General features: G+C 43.1%; 2 protein-coding genes across 4 annotated transcripts in view; both read left to right on the top strand.

The window, feature by feature from the left end:
• FYB1 (FYN binding protein 1) overlaps window positions 1-2350 on the top strand; it is a 133755-nt gene extending 131405 nt beyond the window's left edge. Inside the window, exons 17-19 of the mRNA XM_038743791.1 lie at window positions 124-157; window positions 462-493; window positions 1995-2350. Of these exons, the coding sequence (XP_038599719.1) occupies window positions 124-157; window positions 462-493; window positions 1995-2017 (89 nt within the window). The 3' untranslated portion in view covers window positions 2018-2350. The remainder of the gene's footprint in view (window positions 1-123; window positions 158-461; window positions 494-1994) is intronic.
• Window positions 2351-22834: 20484 nt separating this feature from the next.
• Window positions 22835-26225, top strand: part of RICTOR (RPTOR independent companion of MTOR complex 2) — a 139586-nt gene continuing 136195 nt past the window's right edge. For all 3 annotated transcript variants that reach the window (XM_038743314.1, XM_038743315.1, XM_038743313.1), the window contains exons 1-2: window positions 22835-22884; window positions 23075-23122. In XM_038743314.1, coding sequence (XP_038599242.1) covers window positions 22836-22884; window positions 23075-23122 — 97 coding nt within the window. In that variant the 5' untranslated portion in view covers window position 22835. The remainder of the gene's footprint in view (window positions 22885-23074; window positions 23123-26225) is intronic.

Raw genomic sequence — 26225 nt, 5'->3', positions numbered from 1 at the left:
TCTCATTTGGGAGGGAGTGGAAATCATATCGACATTTATTCTAATGATTTAGAGTCATAATGAGTAATCATAATTCAATCATTATCAAAAGCTTACTTTTCCATATTTCCTTTGATTTTGTAGATGGTTATGTCCTGAGAAGCTGTTTGGCAGACAAGTAAGGAATTGTTTTCCTCTAGAAACTTTACTGTTTGACTATTGCTTGAGAGCAGTGAATTAAATTATTATATTGTTAATTAAAAGGTTCTAAAGAAATGGAAAAATAAAAATTGTTAATCATAAAAATGAAAGGAAAATTTTTTAAGTTCTTAATATGAGCAGTCCTGGCACATGTCAATTCATAAATTATATATTGTGGGTTTTAAGTGAAAATCTAAATTACATTTTATTTATACTTGTCGTTAGGATAAAGAAATTATTTTCTTTATATTAAAATAATCTATTTTTTTCTATATTTACAGTGATGGAGAAATCTATGATGACATTGCTGATGGTATGCTTTTTATTTATAAAAATACCCAAAGATAAATTATATGTACACATACACATAGAAGAAAAAAAATTATTTTGCCCATCCTACCATTTAGCTTGCTTAATTAATCCTGAATTTCGAACACATAGCTCTTTGTTTGAAGTAACAATCACAGTGCTTATTGATTACTACTATTTGATAGAATCCTAATGATAGTGCACAGTCCTGGGAATCAGAAAGACCTGGGTTCAAATCCCAGCTCTACCACTTGTCTGCTGTGTGACTTTGAGTAAGTCACTTCACTTCTCTGGGCCTCAGTTACCTCATCTGAAAAATGGTGATTAAGACTGTGAGCCCAATGTGGGACAGGGGCTGTATCCAACCCCATCTGCTTGTATCCTCCCCAGCACTTAGTACAGTGCCTGGCAGAAAGTAAGCGCTAACAAACACCATTATTATTATTATTATTATTATTATTATTATTACTGTGCTAAGTGAGGTGCAAAAGGAGCTCATTGTGGGCAGGGAATGTGTCTGTTGTTATATTGTACTCTCACAAGTTCTTAGTACAGTGCTTTGCACACAGGCACTCAATAAATAATAATAATAATTTTGGTGTTAAGCGCTTACTATAAGTTAAACACTGTTCTAAGCACTGGGGAGGTTACAAGGTGATCAGGTTGCCCCATGGGGGGCTCACAGTCCTAATCCCCATTTTACAGATGAGGTAACTGAGGCACAGAGAAGTTAAGCGACTTGCCCAAAGTCACACAGCTGACAATTGGCATGATTGAGTGAATGAATCAGGCAAATTCAGAAAAGGAAAATGCTAAGACTTCCTCCCCACAGCACCTGCATATATATATAGATATATAGATATATATGTACAGATTTATTACTCTATTTTACTTGTACATATTTACTATTCTATTTATTTTGTTAATGATGTGCATCTAGCTTTATTTCTACCTATTCTGATGACTTGACACCTGTCCACATGTTTTGTTTTGTTGTCCGTCTCCCCCCTTCTAGAATGTGAACCTGTTGTTGGGTAGGGACCATCTCTATATGTTGCCAACTTTTACTTCCCAGGTGCTTAGTACAGTGCCCTGCACACAGTAAATGCTCAATAAATATGATTGAATGAATGAATACGACTGAACATGTAACTATTTAGGAGATAGTGATTGAGGGAATGGGGGAGGATTCAAGTAGACTGGGATTTCGTGGTACCTCCTAGCTCAGCTAAATGCTATTTGAGTGCCTACTGGGTACAAAACCCCATCCTCAGCTCTTAGGGGAATACAATAAAAGGAAAAGGCATGGTCCCTGAATATGAGGAGTTTACAGACAATACTTTCTCTATTTTCTTATTTTATTGGAAACAAATTAAACAGTGAAGCCGGAGTTAATTCAAATTAACTCTAAATTCAGCTGCATCTAATCATAAAACGTCACTTCATCTGAATGTATTTGTATAGAGCCTTTGTTAAAATGTGGGTTTTTTTTTTCTTTGTTTCAGGTTGCATCTATGATAATGACTAACTCTCTGCTGTAGTGACTGCTTTCTTCATTAGTCCTGAGTTTGCATCGACTTATTGAAATCTTACCAAAGATGAATGCACAAAAGCCACTGAGCAATCAACCTTTATTTTTGACAAAATTCTACTTAGCGCCGTAAAAGTTCGGTCTCCAGAACTCCTTTCTAATGGTCTCTGTTCAGCATCAACATCGTGGAGAGGTTCATTAATAAGACTCAGAAGTCCTCACCTCTCTTCTTCCTGCCTCTGGCTCAGACTGCAATTTCAAACAGACAAGGATGCTGCACTCCGGAGTTGCCGATTTAGAATGTCGAAAATGAATTTGACCATCCCAGCAAACAGCAATAGCTGTTCCTTCTGTGCAGTGGAGGAGAAATCCTAATCAGATCATGAGGGCGAAAAAAAAAATGACCTTCATTTTCACCTGTGTAGCAAAATAGGAAACAAAAAAAGTTGTCTGAAAAGCTAATTTCCTACCAGATACTTCTTTTTTAAAAAAAGTGAAAGTGTCACTGGATTTGTATCAGTAGCTCCCACTTTCAGATTTGAATTCTGGTTTTGTTGGGTTTTGAATGCACATTAATTGTTTGACAACAAAGGTAACGTACTATTTTATGTGAATTTGTACAGTGATCTGAGCAAAATGCTAAGGGAGGTGTCCTTAACAATAAATTGGTTTTTGAGCAGATTCTCCAGTTTCTTCATTAAAGAAATCCTGTCAAAATCCAAAATTTGACAACCATAAAATTAACCTTGGGGAGTAACACCTCTATCTTCAAGACTATTTAAAATGTTGTTTGCAGAGATTTGGACAGTGGTTTCCCTTTATTACTAGAGAGCTGACTAACAAAGAAAGCACACGTTAAAAAAACATCCATTTCCCCATCCTATCATGCAATGCATGACCAACCAGCTGTAAATCCTCTTCTTCAATCAATCAATGGTGTTTACCGAGTGCTTAATGTGCAGAGCACTATAGTAAGCACTTGGGAGAGTACAGTACAACAGAATTAGCAATCACATTTCCTGCCTTCAGTAAGTTTCCAGTCTTCACTCCCTTTGCTGCTGCAGAGAGGAGAGGAGTGATGACGATCTGTCTGAGCATTAAGCTAGTGTAATCTAGCCAGCATGGCCTAGTGGAAAGACCACAGACCTGGGAGTTAGAGGGCGAGGGTTCGAAAGCCGTCCCTGCCACAATCCTGCTGTGTGACCTCGGGCTAGTCACTTCACTTCTCTGTGCCTCAGTTCCCTCATTTGCAAAATGGGGATGCAATTCCCATTCTTCATGTGGGACCTGTACTTCCTACAGTGCTTGCCACATAATACTGATGAAAATTGAGTTGTAATCTCCAGATTCACCTTACTTTTACTGCGTGTCTACACAATTTAGGGCTATTCAAAACTAATGACCATTTTCAGTGCTTAGCATGGGAAGTGAGTGGTGTCCTCTGAATTAAAAAAAAATGAAGCCAAATGGTAGTATAGTTCCACTTAGCTCAATAGAAAAAAGAGTAGCATTGGCTGAAAACCTTACTATTTATTTATTTTGATGGAATTAACACCTGCATCTTCTTGTTTTGTTTTCCTGTCTGCCCCTTCTAGACTGTGAGCCCTTCGTTGGGTAGGGGCTGTCTCTTTATGTTGCCAAATTGTACTTTCCAAGCGCTTAGTACAGTGCTGTGCACACAGTAAGCGCTCACTGAATGAATGAATGAATAATAAGCGCTTAACAAACACCACAATTATTTTTATTAGCCAGGCCTGTAAATGCAGCTGGTTCAGCTGAGTTAAAATAACTGAGTGCCCTATCTCTTGTTTTCTGTTTTGTTTTTTATGATATTTGTTAAGCACTCAGGGTGTCCCAGGCACAGTACTAAGCACTGGGGTAAATACAAGTTAATATGGTTGGATACAATCCCTGTTCCACATAGGGCTCACAGTTTTAATCTCTTTTATCCTTGTCTCCTTCCTGCAGCTGCTTGATTTGGAGGGGTGATTTCTGCTCCCAGGTCCCATAATCCCTGGCTGGGTAATGGAGTGGGCTTTGGGGGGCCCAGAGGAGATCGATCAAATCAGGGTTCCCTTCTAGCGAAAGAAGATAAGTGGTAGGTATTATAGGATGTGACATTAGAGAAGCAGCATGGCTCAGTGGAAAAAGCCCGGGCTTGGGATTCAGAGGTCATGGGTTCAAATCCCTGCTCTGCCACTTGTCAGCTGTGTGACTTCGGGCAAGTCACTTCACTTCTCTATGCTTTAGTTATCTCATCTTTCAAATGGGGATTAAGACTTGTGAGCCCCACATGGGACAACCTGATCACCTTTTATCCCCCTCAGCGCTTAGACCAGTGCTTCACACATAGTAAGCACTTAACAAATACCATCATTATTATAGGATGTTCTTACAGTATGGCCCGATGTGGGCAGGGAAAGTGTCTACCAACTCTCCTCTAGTCTACTCCCCAAAGTGTTTAGTACAGTTCTCTGCACACAATAAGGGCTCAGTGAATACCAGTGATTTACAAAAAAATCACCAAACAGTGCTTAGGCCAGAGCTCTCTGAAGTGGCAATCAGAAAGGTGGCAAATCTAATTTATTCAGGTGACTCAGTTTTCCCCCAAAACAAGATGAAATTATTGTCACCGACTTGTTCTTCCCACGCGCTTAGTACAGTGCTCTGCACACAGTAAGCACTCAATAAATACGATTGAATGTATGAATGAATGAATTTGCCCATAAATCCCCATGCAAACACAAAGAAAAGATTTTTCAATGGAAAGAAACAGTATGTAAGTGAATAAAATTTTTGAAACTACCTTTGGAAGTTGTTCTTTATTTTCTCTTTTTTGGCCAGTGGATTAATATAAACTGACTTAGGTTCCAAGCTGACTTTCTAAATAAGATATAACAGTGCCATTACTGGGCAGAACAATGAGCCAACCAACAGTGTTGCCTAATGGTTAGAGCATGGGCCTGGGAATCAGAAGGACCTGGGTTCTACTCCTAGCTCCACCATTTACCTGCTGTGGACCTTGGACATGTCACTTAACTACTCTGTGCCTCAGTTGCCTCAGCTGCAAAATGGTGATTGACTGTGACCCTCATGTGGGACAAGGACTCTGTCCAACCTAATTATAATAGCGCCTAGTACATTGTGTGGCACAAAGTACATATCTATTCTATTTTATTTTGTTAACATGTTTGGTTTTGTTCTCTGTCTCCCCCTTCTAGACTGTGAACTCAGTCAATCAATCGTACTTATTGAGCGCTTACTGTGTGCAGAGCACTGTACTAAGCACTTGGGAAGTACAAGTTGGCAACATATAGAGACAGTCCCTACCCAACAGTGGGCTCACAGTCTAAAAGGGGGAGACAGAGAACAAAACCAAACATACTAACAAAATAAAATAAATAGAATAGATATGTACAGGTAAAATAGAGTAATAAATATATACAAAAATATATACATATATACAGGTGCTGTGGGGAAGGGTAGGAGGTAAGATGAGGGGGATGGAGAGGGGGACGAGGGAGAGAGGAGTAGGGACCATCTCTATCTGTTGCCAAACTTGTACTTCCCAAGCACTTAGTACAGTGCTCTGCACACAGTAAGCACTCAATAAATATGATTGATTGATTGATTGGCAGATAGCACTTAAATACCATAAAAAAGCAGTATTGTGCCTGATAGGCAGCAAAGAACACTCGGAGAAATCATGCATGGTAATGGTTCTCACTGTTACCCATCCTTGTTGCTATGGATACCCTATTCAACTCCCTCACTTTTCCCTCTCTCGTAACCCAGGACATGCAAATCCTGCATTGCAAGACTACCCAGCTACTAGTCAGCGTAGTCCTGGGTTTAGAGAAGTAGCATGATCTAGTGGAAAGAGCCCAGGTCTGGGAACCAGAGGACCTGGGTTCTAATCCTGGTTCTGCCACTTACCTGTTAAAGATAAAATACCTGTTAAAGATACCTGTTCTCTCTCCATCTTAAATTGTGAGCCCCTTTTGGGACAGGAACTGTGTCCAATCTAGTTGCAGTCTATTGACCCCAGGACTGAGTACATTGTAAACACTTACAAATACTATTATCACTATTATTATTATTACTACTCTACGAAGAGGAGACAAGTGACAGTCTTCCCAGGCACTATCCTATCAATAACATAAACATCCCTTCTCAAACCTTCTAAAATTCCTAACTTGATAATGAAATTATCCAGCTGAGACACACTCTCCAGTCCAACGAAGCAGCATTGGAGCCCCGAAGGAAAGAGCAAATTCCCTCCCCCTTTTTTTTTTATTTCCCCTAGGGTAGGATCATGCTTTCAAGAGAAGAATTACTGGCTTCAGGGGGTACTTGATTCTGATTCCAAGGTCCCTAGCAGCCAGAGAGGATGGTGATTCCTGATCAGGGAAAAGACACATGCTCCCTTCCCTCCCCTACTCTGCCAGTCGGTCAGCTGCTGTCAAATTGTTTCCGATTCATAACGACTTCCTGGACTCCCTTTCTGCAGAACATCCCACTTTCTCCTCATTCTGGTATGTATATCCATTGAGTTTTCTTGGTAAAAATGCAGAAGTGGTTTACCATTGCCTTCCTCCGGAGCCGCTACTCTGTAAAGATTCATAATCTTACTACCACTTCTTGTTTAGGTAATGTTGAGACTTTATGAAATCAAAGTTTAGTGATGCACAATGTAACAGTATATATTACATATCTATATATTTTTACAAAGATGAAATCAAAAGTTTAGTGATGCATAATGTAAGTATATATTACATGTCTATATATTTTTAAATTGTAAATTATATCTTATAAATTATTTATTCAAATTAGTGTCTGTCTCCCCTTTTAGACTGTAAACTCATTATGGGCAGAGAAAGTATCGGCTAATTCTGCTGTAGTGGATTCTCCCAAGTGCTTAGCACAGTGCTCAGCACACAGTAAGCACTCAGTAAACATGATTGATTGATTATGTATTACATGGGGAAGCAGCATTGCCTAGCGGACCATAGGCCTGCGAGTCAGAGGACCTATGTTCTAATGCCGGCTCTGTCACTTGTCTACTGGGTGACCTTGGACAAGTCACTTCTTTGCACCTTAGTTACCTTATCTGTAAAATGGAGATTAAGACTGAGAGCCCCATGTGAGAGATATGGACTGTGTCCAACCTGATTAGTTTGTATCCACCCCAGTGCTTAGGATAGTGCCTGGCACAAGGGAAGCACTTAACATAGTTAAAAAAATAACAAATAAAAAAACTGTATATTTTGCCAGAGGTTCTGGAATGGATCCTGGGTTCTAATCCTGGTTCTGCCACTTACCTATTAGGTGACACTGGTCATGTCACTTAAATTCTCTGTGCCTCAGTTTCCTATCTGTAAAATAGAGATAAAATACCTGTTCTCTCTCCATCTTAAATTGTGAGCCCCTCACCTATGGGAAAACATAACCCACAGAACAGCTTTGTTTTCAAGGAACATATATAACTGTGTCATGGGATAAGCCGGCACACACGTACATACACACAAACACTAATTGTGCGAAACAGAGTACAGTAAACACTCAATTACCTGGTTGGACCTTTGATTCAGGTGATCTAGGGAAAAAACCACCAAACATGGATACAGACTAAATCTAGTTTCAGAACACTGGGGTTTGATATTTTGGGGTACAAATTTTTTAATTTATTATACAGATTTTTTAATTGTACATCGTGACTAGCTATAATAGTTTGAAAAAAAATTTCTGAATAATTGATCCAGATAATCTCCACGTGGATAAATCTCAGGCGGGTAAGCCAGAGTTCAGTTTATTCAGAATTAACAGCTCTGTTTAATTATTGTATGCAGTTGTTTCTCGGAGAGTACATGTAAATTAAAAAAAATGAAAGAATCAACAGGAACTCAAATAGGCAGAGCCCAGCTTCCAAGTGCAAGTCTAGATATTTACTTAATTGCCTCTGTCTCTTTTTCTCTCCATTTCTTTCTCTCTTCTCCTCATCTCTGTTATTTACATAAAAACAGATACGTATGGTAAAGAAAGAAGCATGATTTTCCCACATATCACAGATCTATCTTCAATTTTAAAACAGCCGGCTTTTAAAATACAGATTTGTAGTACTTTTTCAATTGTCTGTTTCTATGCAAGGAAGTGTTCAAATAATACATTTAAAAACACATTTGTTTTAGGGAAACTGAGATTGCAATATGAATTATAACGCACAATAAACATGGAGTTACAAAATGTTTTCTAAGAAATCCAACTCAAAGACGGAAACCATGGAAACTGGCTCTTTCTTCTGTATAGAAGTATGTGGTTCCCCAAAAACAATACAGATGAAATAGCTGTTCATTCATCCATTCATTCAATCACATTTATTGAGTGTTTACTGTGTGCGGAGCACTGTACTAAGCGTTTGGGAAAGTACAATGCAACAATAAACAGTGGCTCCCTGCCTACAACAGGCAGGCCCTGCTGAGAGCTCACCTCCTCCAGGAGGCCTTCCCAGACTGAGCCCCTTCCTTCCTCTCCCCCTCGTCCCCCATCTTACCTCCTTCCCTTCCCCACAGCACCTGTATATATGTATATATGTTTGTACATATTTATTACTCTATTTATTTATTTTATTTGTACATATCTATTCTATTTATTTTATTTTGTTAGTATGTTTGGTTTTGTTCTCTCTCTCCCCCTTTTAGACTGTGAGCCCACTGTTGGGTAGGGACTGTCTCTATGTGTTGCCAATTTGTACTTCCCAAGCGCTTAGTACAGTGCTCTGCACATAGTAAGCGCTCAATAAATACGATTGATGATGATGATGATGATACAACAAGCTTATAGTCTAGAGAGGGGAGACAGACATCAACACAAATAAAGTTACAGATGTGTACATAAGTCCTGTGGGACTGATTGGGGGGAAGAGCAAAGCGAAGTCAGAGAGACACAAAAGGGAGTGGGAGATGAGGAAAAGTTGGGCTTAGTCTGGGAAGGCCTCTTGGAGGAGAGATATACCTTCAATAAGGCTTTGTAGGTGGGGCAAGAGTAGTTGTCTGCTGGATTTTAGGAGGGAAGGCGTTCCAGGCCAGAGGCAGAATGTGTTCCCGGGGTCGGCAATGAGACAGGTGAGATGGAGGCACAGTGAGAAGGTTAGCACTAGCGGAGCCAAATATGTGGGCTGGGTTGTAGAAGGAGAGAAGCGAGGTGAGATAGGAGGGGGCAAGATGATGGACTACTTTAAAAACAAAGGTGAGGAATTTTTGTTTGCTACGGAGGTGGATGGGCAAACACCGGAGATAATTGAGGAGCAGGGGTGACCTGACCTGAACGTTTTTCTAGAAAAATGATCCTGGCAGCAGAATGAAGTATGGACTTGAGTGGGGAAGAGACATTCATTCATTCAATTGTATTTATTGGCGCTTACTGTGTGCAGAGCACTGTACTAAGAACTTGGGAAGTCAAGTTGGCAACATACAGAGATGGTCCTTACCCAACAAAGGGCTCAGTCTAGAAGCAGCATGGCTCAGTGGAAAGAGCCCAGGCTTTGGAGTCAGAGGTCATGGGTTCAGGCTGGGAGGTCAGCATCCCAGCTCTGCCACTTGTCTGCTGTGTGACCTTGGGCAAGTCACTTCACATCTCTGAGCCTAAGTTACCTCACCTGTAAAATAAGGATTGAGACCCTCAGCCCCATCTGGAGCAGGAACTGTGTCCAACCCGATTTGCTGGTATCCACCCCAGTGCTTAGTACAGTTCCTGGCACATAGAAAGCGCTTAACAAATACCATCATCATTATTATGGTATGATTAGAACATGACTGTAAATTAGGGAATGATCTTCCAACGATACTATGTGGTGTCGGAAGAAACAGTTTTGCAAATGTACCTGGTGTTGGGCAGAGCATAACTAGTATCATAAAATTTTCTTTTATATAAGGTTCTATAGGAACATCACTTCTGCATTATAGTGGAGATGAATGTATAATACAGTTAAGAAATAGATATGCAACTGGCCTAGAGTTCCAAAAATTGCCCTTCTCACAATAAGATCCAATCCAAGTGTGTGACAGTGGATGAAAAGATAAATGAACGTAAGCATTGTTCCCTTCCGCATGATGAGCAGGAAGAAATGGTTCTCTACGAGGCCTCTGCTTGACTCTCCCCACTCCATAGTCGAGATTGGAAGAGTACTGGAAACTCTCCAGGGGCCATCCTGAGAGGGGTGAATTGGTAATTAGAGAAGCAGCGTGGCTCAGAGGAAAGATCACAGGCTTGGGAGTCAGAGGTCATGGGTTCAAATCCCCGCTCCACCAATTGTCAGCTGTGTGACTTTGGGCAAGTCACTTAACTTCTCTGGGCCTCAGGTGCCTCATCTGTAAAATGGTGATTAATAATAATAATAATAATAATGATAGCATTTATTAAGTGCTTACTATGTGCAAAGCACTGTTCTAAGCACTGGGGAGGTTACAAGGTGATCAGGTTGTCCCACAGAGGACTCACAGTCTTCATGCCCGTTTGACAGATGAGGTAACTGAGGCACAGAGAAGTTAAGTGACTTGCCCAAAGTCACACAGCTGGCAATTGGCAGAGCGGGGATTTGAACCCATGACCTCTGACTCCAAAGCCCACGCTATTTCCACTGAGCCACGCAGCCCCCCGTGGGACAACTTGATCACCTTGTAACCTCCCCAGCACTTAGAACAGTGCCTGGCACAGAGTAAGTGCTTAACAAATACCTTAATTATTATTATTAAGAGAGCAATAGTTTCCAGTAGGACATGCTCTTGAGTTATTTGTGTAGAAGTTAGGGGTGGCTTGGAGTGTTACATTGTATATTTGTATATTGTATATTTGGAGTGTTATATATAGAGAAGCAGCGTGGCTCAGTGGAAAGAGCCCGGGCTTTGGAGTCAGAGGTCATGGGTTCAAATCCCGGCTCCGCTGCTTGTCAGCTGAGTGACTTTGGGCAAATCACTTCACTTCTCTGTGCCTCAGTTACCTCATCTGTAAAATGGGGATGAAGACTGTGAGCCCCATGTGCGTGGGAGAGTACAATACAACAGTAAACAGACACATTCCTTATCCACAACCAGCTTACAGTCTAGTCTTTTTCTCCAATGTTCCATTGTCGGGATGTCTCACTGTCATGATATCACAACTGTGGAAGTGGAAATTTGCCAACAGCCTAATTTGCCTGTACACAAATGCACCAGTAATTAGGTCTTTAATCAGTCGGAGAACCATAAGGATATTACGAGATATCCCATTCATTCATTCACTCGTATTTACTGAGAGCTTACTGTGTGCAGAGCACTGTACTAAGTGCTGGGGAAGTACAAGTTGGCGACATATAGAGACGGTCCCTACCCAACAACGGGCTCACAGTCTAGAAGGGGGAGACAGACAACAAAACAAAACATGTGGACAGGTGTCAAGTCATCAGAACAAATAGAATTAAAGCTAAATGCACATCATTAACAAAATAAATAGTAAATATGTACAAGTAAAATAGAGTAATAAATCTGTACAAACATATATATACAGGTGCTGTGGGGAGGGAGTCTTAGCATTTTCCTTTTCTGAATTTGCCTTATGGGAAGGAGGAGAGGAAAAAGTGGGCCTTCAGTCTGGGAAGGCCTCCTGGAGGAGGTGAGCTCTCAGTAGGGCTTTGAAGGGAGGAAGAGAGCTAGCTTGGAGGATGTGCGGAGGGAGGGCATTCCAGGCCAGGGGGAGGACGTGGGCCGGGGGTCGACGGCGGGACAGGAGAGAACGAGGCACAGTGAGGAGGTTAGCGGCAGAGGAGCGGAGGGCGCGGGCTGGGCTGGAGAAGGAGAGAAGGGAGGTGAGGTAGGAGGGGGCGAAGTGATGGACAGCCTTGAAGCCCAGGGTGAGGAGTTTTTGCTTGATGCTTAGGTTGACTGGTAGCCACTGGAGATTTTTGAGGCGGGGAGTAACATGCCCAGAGTGTTTCTGCACGAAGATGATCCGGTCAGCAGCGTGAAGTAGAGACTGAAGTGGGGAGAGACAGGAGGATGAGAGATCGGAGAGAAGGCCGATGCAGTAATCCAGTCAGGATAGGATGAAAGATTGAACCAGCAGGGTAGCGGTTTGGATGGACAGGAAAGGGCAGATCTTGGTGATGTAGTGGAGGTGAGACCGGCAGGTTTTGGTGAGGGGTGAACGAGAGAGCGGAGTTGAGGATGACACCAAGTTTGCGGGCTTGCGAGACGGGAGGGATGGTAGTGCCGTCAATAGTGATGGGAAAGTCAGGGAGAGGTCCAGGGTTTGGGAAGGAAGATGAGGAGTTCAGTCTTGGACATATGAGTCACAATTGAATATTAGAGCGCAAGCCAAAGTGAATGGTTAATGGAAATGTGAAACGTACTTTAAGTTTTAGTTCCCAATTTCCATTTGCATTGACACTGTTAATATGAAAAAAAAGAGCTTTTTCTTTCTAAAGGAATAAAAAATGCATAGATATAATCTGAGAACCAATTCGCGCAGTTCCCAGAGTGCAATGATAGTGTGTGAACCCCATATGGGACAGGGACTGTTTCTGACCTAATTAACTTGTTTCCATCCCTCTAGTTTGTAAATTCATTGTGGGCAGGGAATGTGTCTGTTTATTGTTATATTGTATTCTCCCAAACACTTAGTAAGTGCTCTGCACATAGTAAGCACTCAGTAAATACAATTGACTCACTGAATGACTACCCTAGCATTTAGAACTGTGCTTGACCTTGTACTAACAAATACTCTAAAAATAAAAGAGCAGGCCCAAAATTAAAGATGTATTCAATCCAAGAATATGACTTTTGGTTCAAAGCAAATTTGGCAAGAAAAAGTCCTCTACTTATTCCATACAAAACAGTATGCTGGTATTGTGTGAAAATGGACATGTACAGGCAATGTTCTTCTCTTCATTAACTGTGGTACACTATCATGAATTTTTAAAAATTAGATTCAAGACAGCTTGTAGATTTTACCGAGAAACATGAACGTTAGAAGGTGTTTCCTGTTATCACTAACCCACATCACCTGAAATCTCATTTTGTAACGAATTTATCTACACCATCTTCAGGGCTGGGATTGGGAAATTTCATTAGGACATATGGAGCTGCTTTCAAGTCTTTACATGTTCAAAAACAAATCAAAAATAAGTTAACAAATTGTTAAAAAAAATCCAAGCACAAAAAATTTTCCCACAATTACAAATTAAAATAAGAAATAGAGAAGCAGCATGGTGTAGTGGATAATAATAATAATGGCATTTATTAAGAGCTTACGATCAATCAATCAATCATATTTATTGAGCGCTTACTATGTGCAGAGCACTGTACTAAGCGCTTGGGAAGGACAAGTTGGCAACCTATAGAGACGGTCCCTACCTAACAGTGGGCTCACAGTCTAGAAGGGGGAGACAGACAACAAAACAAAACATATTAACAAACTATGTGCAAAGCACTGTTCTAAGCACTGAAAGCATGGGCCCGGAGTTAGAAGGTCCTGGGTTCTAATCCGAACTCCGCCACATGTCTTCTGCGTGGTCTTGGGCAAGTCACTTCACTTCGCTGGGCCTCAGTTACCTCACCTGTAAAATGGGGAACGAGACTGCGAGCCCCACACGGGACGGGGCCTGTGTCCAACCTGATTTGCTTGTATCCACCCCAGTGCTTAGTACAGTGCTTGGCACCTAGTAAGCCCTTAACAAATACTATTATTAGTAAATAATAATTCAGTGAGCACAGCTGGGAGATGGAGCCTAGAGCTGATAAATGAAGGAAAGGATGGAGGCAATTGGAATTGATTCTGGAGAAAAGGCCAACTTGATCACAAGGGAGGGTTTTTTTAGGATGGGGAAGACGTGGGCAATAAGCGCTCAGTAAATATCACTGAATCAAAGAATGAATGAATTCATTCACTCATTCAATCATATTTATTGAGCGCTTACCGTGTGTATATATATATATATACACACATATACACACATATGTATTTATTTTTTTACGTTACTGTCTGCCCTCCTCTAGACTGTAAGCCTGTTGTGGGCAGGGAATGTGTCCATTTATTGTTGTATCTTACTCTCCCAAGCGTTTAGTACAGTGCTCTGCACACAGTAAGCGCTCAATAAGTACGATTGATTGATTGAGGGGAAGAAGCCATTGGAGAGTGAGCGGTTGAAGATGGAAGTTAAGAAGGGGAGGAGGGAAGGGGTGAGAGTTTTTATAAGGTGAGAGGGACCCTTCAAGGCCCTACTAAGAGCTCACCTCCTCCAGGAGGCCTTCTGAGACTGAGCCCACTCCTTCCTCTCCCCCTCCTCCCCCTCCCTATCCCCCCCGCCTTGCCTCCTTCCCCTTCCCACAGCACCTGTATATATGTATATATGTTTGTACGTATTTATTACTCTATTTTATTTGTACATATTTATTCTATTTATTTTATTTTTTTAATATGTTTTGTTTTGTTGCCTGTCTCCCCCTTCTAGACTGTGAGCCCGTTGTTGGGTAGGGACCGTCTCTATATGTAGCCAACTTGTACTTCCCAAGCGCTTAGTACAGTGCTCTGCACACAATAAGCGCTCAATAAATGCGATTGAATGAATGAATGAAAGCGCTACAGAAGTGGGTGGCGCTTGAGAGGAGGGAGGAGATCTCTGATGATACTGCTGGGAAGGATGGGAGGAGGGGGTCATTCATTCTTTCATTCAGTCGTATTTATTGAGCGCTTACTATGTGCAGAGCACTGTACTAAGCGCTTGGGAAGTACAACTTGGCAACATATAGAGACGGTCCCTGCCCAACAACGGGCTCACAGTCTAGAAGGGGGAGACAGGCAACAAAACAAAACGTGGGGACAGGTGTCAAGTCGTCAGAATAAATAGAAGTAAAGCTAGATGCACGTCATTAACGCGCTCAATAAATATGATTGATTGATTAACAAAATAAATAGGATAGTAAATAGGTCGAGAGCTGGGGGAAGGAGAAGGGGGAGGGGTGATTTTGGGGAGCGCAGACCTGATGGTGTTAATTTTCCTAATGAAGTAGGTGGCCAGATGGTTGGGGGTGAGAGATGGGGAGGAAGGAGGAACAGGGAGCCTAAGGAGGGAGTTAAATGTCTGGACCAGCCGGCGGGGGTGATGGGCATGGGTGTCAATAAGCGAAGAGAAATAGTTTTGCTTGGCAGAGGGGAGGGCAGAGTTGAGGCACGAAAGGATCAATTTAAAGTGGAGAAGGTTGGCCCGGTGTTTAGACAGCAGTGTTCAGCAGCCCGAGCAAAAGAGGCGAACAGTGGCAGTGATCCAGAGCTGTGGGTTAGTAGTGTCAGAGCCACCACCTCGATGCCTGACCAACCTAGGGGAAAGGGAAGATGGATGTGAAGCCCTCTAAGGACATTAACTCTGTCTTCTTTGATATCCGTGTCTTAAAATGAAAGAAAGCATTACCGCTCATTACGGTAAGGAATTGAGTCAGTTTAAGAGAAGCAGCGTGGCTCAGTGGAAAGAGCACGGGCTTTGGAGTCAAAGGTGACAGGTTCAAATGCCGCCTCTGCCACTTAGCTGTGTGACTTTAGGCAAGTCACTTCACTTCTCTGTGCCTCAGTTCCCCCATCTGGAAAATGGGGATTAAGCCTGTGAGCCCCACGTGGGACAACCTGATTACCTTGTAGCCCCCCCAGCGCTTAGAACAGTGCTTCACACATAGTAAATGCTTAACATATACCATTACTATTATTCTCCTGCCCCCATTTTCCTGGGAAAAGTAAAGAGGAAAACAAAACCCATACAGCTGCACCCCACAATCTTTGGAAACATCAGCAGTTATTGTGGGTTATCTTGGATCAAGTGGTTTTGCCCAATTTTTAATCAAATTGATCCCAAGTAAGACTCTTTCTTTCTGGAGAAAGTGGGTTTGGGATGGTCCTGAGCCCCCTCCTTCCTCTCCCCCTCATCCCCCTCTCCATCCCCCCGCCCATCTTACCTCCTTCCCTTCCCCACAGCACCTGTATATATGTATATATGTTTGTACATATTTATTACTCTATTTATTTTACTTGTTCATATCTATTCTATTTTATTTTGTAGATATGTTTGGTTTTGTTCTCTGTCTCCCCCTTCTAGACTGTGAGCCCACTGTTGGGTAGGGACTGTCTCTATGTGTTGCCAACTTGTGCTTCCCAAGTGCTTAGTACAGTGCTCTGCATGCAGTAAGCACTCAATAAATATGATTGATTGATTGATTAATGCCTGGTTGCTCAAACCAGGTGTTGGACACAAAATATATAATTTGCTTTCCTGGGAGCAGTGGTGGGCCTGGCTTTTTCCCCCTGCTTCCACCCTGAGCCTTTCCCCTTCCCCCTTCCCACTTTCCTTCTGACCCCAGGGCTCAGCTGCCCCTCTGTCCCTCCCCAGGGACGTTTTTAGTTTGCATTTTGGCTCCCCTTTTCTTATGTGTTCCACCTCTTCCCCTTCTCATTCTTAGATTGTGAATTATTTGGCCACCAGGCATTGCGTTCTATACCTCATCCAGGGAACGTGTCTACCAACTCTGTTGCACTACACTCTCCCAAACTCCTAGTACAGCAGCGTGGCTCAGTGGTAAGAGCCCGGGCTTTGGAGTCAGAGGTCATGGGTTCAAATCCCGACTCTGCCAACTGTCAGCTGCGTGACTTTGGGCAAGTCACTTCACTTCTCTTGGCCTCAGTTTCCTCATCTGTAAAATGGGGATTAAAACTGTGAGCCCGCCGTGGGACAACCTGTTCACCTTGTAACCTCCCCAGCGCTTAGAACAGTGCTTTGCATATAGTAAGTGCTTAACAAATACCATCATTATTATTATTGCTCTGCACACAGTAAGCGTGCAATAAATTCCTTTGATTGATTGATCCATGTAATTATTAGTAGTAGTAGTAATAATGAATATTGTGGTATCTGTTAAGCTCTTATTATGTCAGACCCTCTACTAAGTATTACTCTATTGTATTAATAATAATTATAATAATAATGATGGTATTTATTAAGCGCTTACTATGTGCAAAACACTGTTCTAAGCACTGGGGAGGTTACATGGTGATCAGGTTGTCCCACGGGGGGCTCACAGTCTTCATCCCCAATTTACAGATGAGGTAACTGAGGCCCCGAGAAGTGAAATGACTTGCCCAAAGTCACACAGCTGACAAGTGGCGGAGCCAGGATTTGAACCCATGATCTTTGACTCCAAAGCCCAGGCTCTTTCCACTGAGCCACGCTGCTTATCTAATGATTAATGATGTGTATATATCTATAATTCTATTTATTTTGATGGTATTGACACCTGTCTACTTGTTCTGTTTTGCTGCCTGTCTCCCCCTTCTACACTGTGAGCCCGCTGTTGGGACTGTCTCTATCTGTTGCCAAATTGTACTTTCCAAGCGCTCAGTACAGTGCTCGGCACACAGTCAGCGCTCAATAAATATGATTGAATGAATGTTGGGGTAGATAGAAGATAATCAGTCTGGACACAGTCCCTGTCCCATTTAGGGCTCACAGTCTTAATCCCCATTTTACAGATGAGACCACTGAGAACCCAGGTCCTTCTAACTCCCAGGCCGGTGCTCTCTACCAGCTTTTAATACAGTGCTTTTCACATGGTAAGTGCTTAATAAAACGCTCTTACTATTGTGTTGTAAGCTCGCTAAAGTCAGGGACTATGCCTGTCCTTTTATTAAAAAAACTACTGATTGCATAATACAGGCACAGGGTCTGTGTGTAATTCCTTCTTGTAAGCTCCTCCCCAGTGCTTAATAAATGCTATTAATTCTGCAGTTAATTCAAATGTGAGGGAACGTTGGAACAGTTGCACCAGGTGGCATGCTGAGAAGCTGCATGGCCTAGTGGAAATAATAATAATAATAATGGCATTTATTAAGCGCTTACTATGTGCAAAGCACTGTTCTAAGTGCTGGGGAGGTTACAAGGTGATCAGGTGTCCCACGGGGGGCTCACAGTCTTAATCCCCATTTTACAGATGAGGTAACTGAGGCCCAGAGAAGTTAAGTGACTTGCCCAAAGTCACACAGCTGACAAGCAGCAGAGCCGGGATTTAAACCCATGACCTCTGACTCCAAAGCCCGTGCTCTTTCCACTGAGCCATGCTGCTTCTCCTAATCCTTTCTCCTGGAAAGTGCACGGGCCCAGGAGTCAGAGGACCTGGGTTCTAATCCTGACCCCACCACTTGTCTGCTGTGTGACCTTGGGCATGTAGCTTCACTTCTCTGGGCCTCAGTTACCTCAGCTGTAAAATGAGATTAAGCTGTGAGCTCCGCATGGGACAGGGACTGTGTCCAACCTGATGCTCTTGTATTTACCCCACACGCAGTACAATACCAGGCACACAGACTTTAGGTAGTTTAGAGAAGCAGCGTGGCTCAGTGTGGAAAGAGCCCGGGCATTGGAGTCAGAGGTCATGGGTTCAAATCCCGGCTCAGCCGCTTGTCAGCTGTGTGACTTAGGGCAAGTCACTTAACCTCTCTGTGCCTCAGTTCCCTCATCTGTAAAATGGAGATGAAGACCCCCTTGGGGGGACAACCTGATCACCTTGTAACCTCCCCAGGGCTTAGAACAGTGCTTTGCACATAGTAAGCGCTTAATAAATGCCATTATTATTATTATTTATAACCTCATAATAATGATAGTATTTTATTTAGTAAGCTCACAGTGGGCAAGGAACCTGGCTACCAACACTGCTATATTGCACTCTTCCGAGTGATTAGTACAGTGCTGTGCATACAGTAAGTGCGCAATAAATAAAATTGATTGATTAATTGACCGTGGTATAGAACTCTTCCAAGCTCTGAACGGAGAAATTGCTCAATAAATATCACTGATGATACTAAGTGCTTAACAAATACCATAAAAAGGGGCAGCTCAATGAATACTATTACTCTGCTACAAGTCAATCAATCAGGGTAATTATTGAGTGCTTGTTTGTGCAGAGCACGCTTGGTATACTAAGCGCTTGGGAGAGTACTCAGCAGGCACGTCCCCTGCCGTGCTGGCTCTATGTTCACTCCTCAAACCCCTAGTTGCGGAGGCTGGTGGGAAGAGGAGAAGCTCATTGTGGGCAGGGAATGTATCTGTTGCATTGTTATGTTGTTGAGAAGCAGCATGATCTAGTGGCTAGAGTTTAGGCCTGGGAGTCGAAAGGTCAAGGGCTCTAAAACCCAGCTCTGCCGCTTGTCTGCTGTGTGACCTCAGGCAAATCCCTTCACTTCTCTGGGCCTCAGTTGCCTCATCTGTAAAATGGGGAATCATACTGTGAGCCCCACATGGGGCAGGGATGGTGTCTACCTTGGTTTGCTTGTAACCACCCCAGTGCTTAGTACAGCCCCTGTCAGTAAGTGTTTAACACATACCATCATTATTATATTGTACTCTCCCAAGCATTCAGTAGAGTGCTCTGCCCACAGTCAGTGCTCAATAAATAGGACTGAATGAATGAAAGAAGGAAAGAATTAAAGGAAGGAATGAAAGAAAGGAAAGAAGGAAGGAAAGAAAGAAAGAAAGGAAGGAAAGAAGGAAAAAAAGAAAGGAAGAAAGGAAGTTAAAGGCAGGAAAGGAAGGAAAGAAAGGGAGAAAAAAGGTAGTACAGGAAGGAAAGAAAGGAAGGAAAAAAAGGAAAGAAAGAAAGGAATGAAAGAAAGGAAGGAAAAAAAGGAAAGAAAGAAAGGAATGAAAGAAAGGAAGGAAAAAAAGAAAGGAGAGAAAGGAAAGGAAAGAAAGAAAGATGGAAAGGAAGGAAAGAATGGGAGGAAAAAAGGTAGGACAGGAATGAAAGAAAGGTAGGAAAGAAAGAAAGGGAAAAAAGGAAAGAAAGGAAGGAAAAAATGAAAGGAGAGAAAGGAAAGGAAAGGAAGGAAAGAACGGAAGGCAAAAAGGTAGGAAAGGAAGGAAGGAAATAAGGAAAGGAACAGAAGAATGGGAAGAAAAAAGGTAGAAAAGGAAGGAAAGAAAGGCAGGAAAGGAAGGAAAGAACACAAGGGAAAGAAAGGAGGGAAAGAAAGAAAGAAAGAAAGGAAAGAATGAAAGGAAAGAAAAAAAGAAAGAATTGAAGGAAGGAAGGAGAGAAGGAAAGGAAGGAAGGAAAGAGAGAGAAAGAAAGAAAGAAAAAGAAAGAAAGAAAGAGAAAGAAAGAAAGAAAGAAAGAAAGAAAGAAAGAAAGGAGAAAGGAGAGAAAGAAAGAAAGAAAAAGAAAGAAAGAAAGAAGGAAAGAAAGAAAGGAGAGAAAGGAAGAGGGAGGGAGGAAAGAAAGAACGAGAGAGAGAGAGAGAGAGAGAGAGAGAGAGAGAGAGAGAGAGAGAGAGAGAGAGAGAGAGAGGTCTCATCTGTAAAATGGGGGTTAAGACTGTGAGCCCTAAATGGGACAGGGACTGTGTCCAGACTGATTATCTTGTATGTGCCCCAACATTCATTCAATCGTATTTATTGAGCGCTGACTGTGTGCCGAGCACTGTACTGAGCGCTTGGAAAGTACAATTCGGCAACAGATAGAGATGGTCCCTGCCCAACAACGGGCTCACGGGCTAGAAGGGGGAGACAGGTAGCAAAACGGAACAAGAAGACAGAGAAAGAAGAAAAGAAAGAAGAAAAGAAAGAAAGAAAAGAGAGAGAGAGGGAGCTAGAGAGAGAGAAGAAAAGAAAGAAATAAACGAGAGAGAAGAAAAGAAAGAATGAAAGAGAAAGAAGGAAGAAAGAAAGGAGAGAGAAAAGAAAAGAAAGAATGAAGGAAAGAAAGATTGAAAGAAAGAAAGAAAAGAGAGAGAGGGAAAAGAAAAGAAAGAATGAAGGAAAGAAAGATGGAAAGAAAGAAAAGAAAGAGAGAGAGAGAAGAAAAGAAAGAATGAAAGAAAAAAAGAAAGAAAAAGAAAGAAAAGAGAGAGGGAGAAGAAAAGAAAGAATGAAAGAAAAAAAGAAAGAAAAAGAAAGAAAAGAGACAGAGAGAAGAAAAGAAAGAAGGAAAGAAAGAAAAGAGAGAGAGAGAAGAAAAGAAAGAATGAAAGAAAGAAAGAAAGAAAAAGAAAGAAAAGAGACAGAGAGAAGAAAAGAAAGAAGGAAAGAAAGAAAAGAAAGAGGGAGAGAAGAAAAGAAAGATGAAAGAAAGTAGGGAAGAAAGAAAAACAAAGAAAAGAGAGAAAGAGGAGAAAAGAAAGAAGGAAAGAAGGAAAGAAAGAAAAGAAAGAAGAGAGAGAAGAAAAGGAAGAATTAAAGAGAGAAGAAAGGAGAGAATGAAAGAAGGAAAGAAACAAAGAAAGAAAAGAGAAGAAAAGAAAGAAGGAAAGAAAGGAGAAAGAAGAAAAGGAATGAAAGAAAGAAAAAAGAAAGAAAAGCGAGGGAGAGAGGGAGAAGAAAAGAAAGAAGGAAGGAAGGAAAGAAAAGAGAGAGAGGAGAAAGAAGAAAAGAATGAAAGAAGGAAGGAAAGAACAAAAGAAAGAAGAGAGAAGAAAGAAGGAAAGAAGGAAAAGAGAGAGAATAAAGAAGGAAAGGAAGAAAGAAAAGGGAGAGAAAGAAAAGAAAAAGAAAGAAAGAAGGAAGGAAAGAAAGAAAAAAGAAAGAAAAGCGAGAGAGAGAGAGGGAGAAGAAAAGAAAGAAAGAAGGAAGGAAGGAAAGAAAAGAGAGAGAGGGGGAAAGAAGAAAAGAAAGAATGAAAGAAGGAAGGAAAGAACAAAAGAAAGAAGAGAGAAGAAAGAAGGAAAGAAGGAAAAGAAAGAGAGAGAGAGAATAAAGAAGGAAAGGAAGAAAGAAAAGGGAGAGAAAGAAGAAAAGAAAAAGAAAGAAAGAAGGAAAGAAAGAAAAAAAGAAGGAAAAGTGAGAGAGCGAGGGAGAAGAAAAGAAAGAAAGAGGGAAGGAAGGAAAGAAAAGAGAGAGAGGGAGAAAGAAGAAAAGAAAGAATGAAAGAAGGAAGGAAAGAACAAAAGAAAGAAGAGAGAAGAAAGAAGGAAAGAAGGAAAAGAAAGAGAGAGAGAATAAAGAAGGAAAGGAAGAAAGAAAAGAGAGAGAAAGAAGAAAAGAAAAAGAAAGAAAGAAGGAAAGAAAGAAAAAAAGAAAGAAAAGTGAGAGAGCGAGGGAGAAGAAAAGAAAGAAAGAAGGAAGGAAGGAAGGAAAGAAAAGAGAGAGAGGGAGAAAGAAGAAAAGAAAGAATGAAAGAAGGAAGGAAAGAACAAAAGAAAGAAGAGAGAAGAAAGAAGGAAAGAAGGAAAAGAAAGAGAGAGAGAATAAAGAAGGAAAGGAAGAAAGAAAAGAGAGAGAGAGAAGAAAAGAAAGAATGAAAGAAAGAAAGAAAGAAAAAGAAAGAAAAGAGAGAGAAGAAAAGAAAGAAGGAAAGAAAAGAGAGAGAGAGAGAAGAAAAGAAAGAAGGAAAGAAAGAAGGAAAGAAAGAAGGAAAGAAAAGAGAGAGAGAGAGAAGAAAAGAAAGAAAGGAGAGAGAGAGAGAGACAGAGAGACAGAGGGACAGACGGACGGACGGGAAAGCAGGGCAGGGGGCGGGCCAGGCCCGAGGCCCAGCCCGGCGGCCTCCCGGCAACGGGGCGGGGCCCGGAGACTCCGGCGCGCGCCCGTTCGGCGTGGGAGGGGGCGTGTGTGTGTGTGTGTGTGTGTGTGTGTGTGTGTGTGTGTGTGTGTGTGCGTGTGGGAGCGTGTGTGTGCGTGTGTGTGTGCGTCGCGGGCGCGCGTCCGTAGCGGGCGGGGCGGGGCGTGTCGGTCCCGGGGCGGGGCGTGTCGGTGCGGCTCTCGCGCGAGCGTGCGAGGCTCCTTCCGCCGCGGGGAGCGCAGCCAGGCCCGGCCGGCGCCATGGCGGCCAGCCTCCGCGGCCGCTCGCTCAAGCACCTCAGGATCCGAGGTAACGGCCCCAAGGGGCGGGGGGGGGGGACGGGGACACCCGCCGCCCGCGCACACCCACGGGGGGGGGGCGGAGGGGGGCCCGGGGGGGACGGGGCGGGAAGGGAAGGGAGGCCGCCCGTCCGTCCCCCCCGGGGCCGGGCCCGCCGCGCCGCCTCCGCCTCCTCAGCCTCCGTTTGTGTTTGTCGCAGGGCGCAATGACAGCGGCGAGGAGAACGTCCCCCTCGATCTCAGCAGAGGTAGGTAACCCCCACACCCGGGGACGGGGGGCGGGCAACAAACGGCCCGCGAGCCGACGCTCTCACCTCAGAATCAGAATAATAATAATAATAACAATAATAACGGCGTTTATCAAGCGCTTACTATGTGCGGAGCACCGCTCTAAGCGCCGGGGACGTTACGAGGTGATGAGGTTGGCCCACGGGGGGCTCACAGGCTTCATCCCCATTTGACAGATGAGGGAACTGAGGCGCACAGAATAATAATAATAATAATGTCGCTGGGGAGGTTACAAGATAATCAGGTAGTTCCACGGGGGGCTCACAGGCTTCATCCCCATTTGACAGATGAGGGAACTGAGGCACAGAGAATCATAATAATAATAATAACAGTGCTGGGGAGGTTACAGGGTAATGAGGTTGTCCCACGGGGGGCTCACAGGCTTCATCCCCATTTGACAGATGAGGTACCTGAGGCACACAGAATAATAATAGTGATAACGGCATTTATGAAGCGCTCACTATGTGCAGAGCAGCGGTCTGAGCGCCAGGAACGTTGCGAGGTGATGAGGGTGTCCCACGGGGGGCTCACAGGCTTCATCCCCATTTGACAGATGAGGGAACTGAGGCACACAGAATAATAATAGTGATAACGGCATTTATGAAGCGCTCACTATGTGCAGAGCACCGTTCTAAGCGCCGGGGACGTTATGAGGTAATGAGGTTGGCCCACGGGGGGCTCACAGGCTTCATCCCCATTTGACAGATGAGGGAACTGAGGCACACAGAATAATAATGATGATAATAATAATAATAATGCTGGGGAGGTTACAGGATAATCAGGTAGTCCCACGGGGGGCTCACAGGCTTCATCCCCATTTGACAGATGAGGTACCTGAGGCACACAGAATAATAATAGTGATAACGGCATTTATGAAGCGCTCACTATGTGCAGAGCCCCGTTCTAAGCGCCGGGGACGTTATGAGGTGATGAGGTTGTCCCACGGGGGGCTCACAGGCTTCATCCCCATTTGACAGGTGAGGGAACTGAGGCACACAGAATAATAATAATAATGGCATTTATGAAGAGCTTACTATGTGCTGAGCCCCGTTCTAAGCGTTGGGGACGTTATGAAGTAATGAGGTTGTCGCACGGGGGGCTCACAGGCTTCATCCCCATTTGACAGACGAGGGAACTGAGGCACACAGAATCATAATAACAATAATAATAATAATGATAATAATAATAATGTCGCTGGGGAGGTTACAAGATAATCAGGCTGTCCCACAGGGGGCTCACAGGCTTCATCTCCATTTGACAGATGAGGGAACTGAGGCACAGAGAATCATAATAATAACAAGAATGGCGCTGGGGAGGTTACAAGGTGATCAGGTTGTCCCACGGGGGGCTCACAGTCTTCATCCCTCTTTGGCAGATGAGGGAACTGAGGCACACAGAATAATAATAATAATAATGGCATTTATGAAGTGCTTACTATGTGCAAAGCACCGTTCTAAGTACCGGGGAGGTTACAAGGTAATGAGGTTGTCCCACGGGGGGGTTCACAGTCTTCATCCCCATTTGACAGGTGAGGGAACTGAGGCACAGAACAAGGTAATGAGGTTGTCCCATGGGGGGCTCGCATTCTTCAGTTCCTATTTACAAATGAGGTAACTGAGGCACAGAGAACAATAATAGTAATAATGGCATTTATTAAGCGCTTCCTATGTGCACAGCACCACTCTAAGAGCTGGGGAGGTTATGAGGTAATGAGGTTGTCCCATGGGGGGCTCACAGGCTTCATCCCCATTTGACAGATGAGGGAACTGAGGCCCAGAGAATCATAATAAGAATGATGCTGGAGAGGTTACAAGATAATCAGGTTGTCCCACGGGGGGCTCACAGTCTTCATCCCCAAGTTACAAATGAGGTAACTGAGGCACAGAGCAATAATAATAGTAATAATAATGGCATTTATCAAGCACTTACTATGTGCAAAGCACCGTTCTAAGCGCTGGGGAGGTTACAAGGTAAGGAGGTTGTCGCACGGGGGACTCTCAGACCTCTATTGTACATATCTATTCTATTTATTTTATTTTGTTAGTATGTTTGGTTTTGTTCTCTGTCTCCCCCTTTTAGACTGTGAGCCCACTGTTGGGTAGGGACCATCTCTATATGTTGCCAACTTGTACTTCCCAAGCGCTTAGTACAGTGCTCTGCACACAGTAAGCGCTCAATGAATACGATTGATTGATTGATAATAATAATAATAATAATAATGGCACTGGGGAGGTTAAAAAGTGATCAGGTTGTCTCACGGGGGGCTCACAGTCTTCATCCCCATTTTACAGATGAGGTAGCTAATAATGGCATTTATTAAGCGCTTACTATGTGCAAAGCACCCTTCTAAGCGCTGGGGACTTTACAAGGCTCACAATCTTAATCCCCATTTGACAGATGAGGGAACTGAGGCACAGAGAATCATAATAATAATGGCATTTGTTAAGCGCTTACTATGTGCAGAACACCGTTCTAAGCACTGGGGAGGTTACAAGGCAATCATGTTGTCCCACGGGGGGCTCACAGTCTTCATCCCCATTTGACAGATGAAGGAACTGAGGCGCAGAGAATCATAATAATAATAATGGCGCTGGAGACGTTACAAGGCAATCATGTTGTCCCACGGGGGGCTCACAGTCTTCATCCCCATTTGACAGATGAAGGAACTGAGGCACAGAGAATCATAATAATAATAATGGCGCTGGAGACGTTACAAGGCAATCAGGTTGTCCCACGGGGGGCTCACAGTCTTCATCCCCATTTGACAGATGAGGGAACTGAGGCACAGAGAATCATAATAATAATAATATTGGCGCTGGGGACGTTAAATTAAGCGTTTACTATGTGCAGAGCACCGTTCTAAGCACTGGGGACACTACAAGGTGATCAGGTTGTCCCACGGGGGGCTCACAGTCTTCATCCCCATTTGACCGATGAGGGAACTGAGGCACAGAGAATAGTAATGGTAAGAATGACGCTGGGGAGATTACAAGGTGATCAGGTTGTACCACGCAGGGCTCACAGTCTTCATCCCCAATTTACAAATGAGGTAACTGAGGCACA

Source organism: Tachyglossus aculeatus, chromosome 3 (genome assembly GCF_015852505.1).
Source record: "Tachyglossus aculeatus isolate mTacAcu1 chromosome 3, mTacAcu1.pri, whole genome shotgun sequence".
Classification (NCBI taxonomy): Eukaryota; Metazoa; Chordata; class Mammalia; order Monotremata; family Tachyglossidae; genus Tachyglossus; species Tachyglossus aculeatus.
This window is presented reverse-complemented; position numbering and strand designations above follow the sequence as displayed.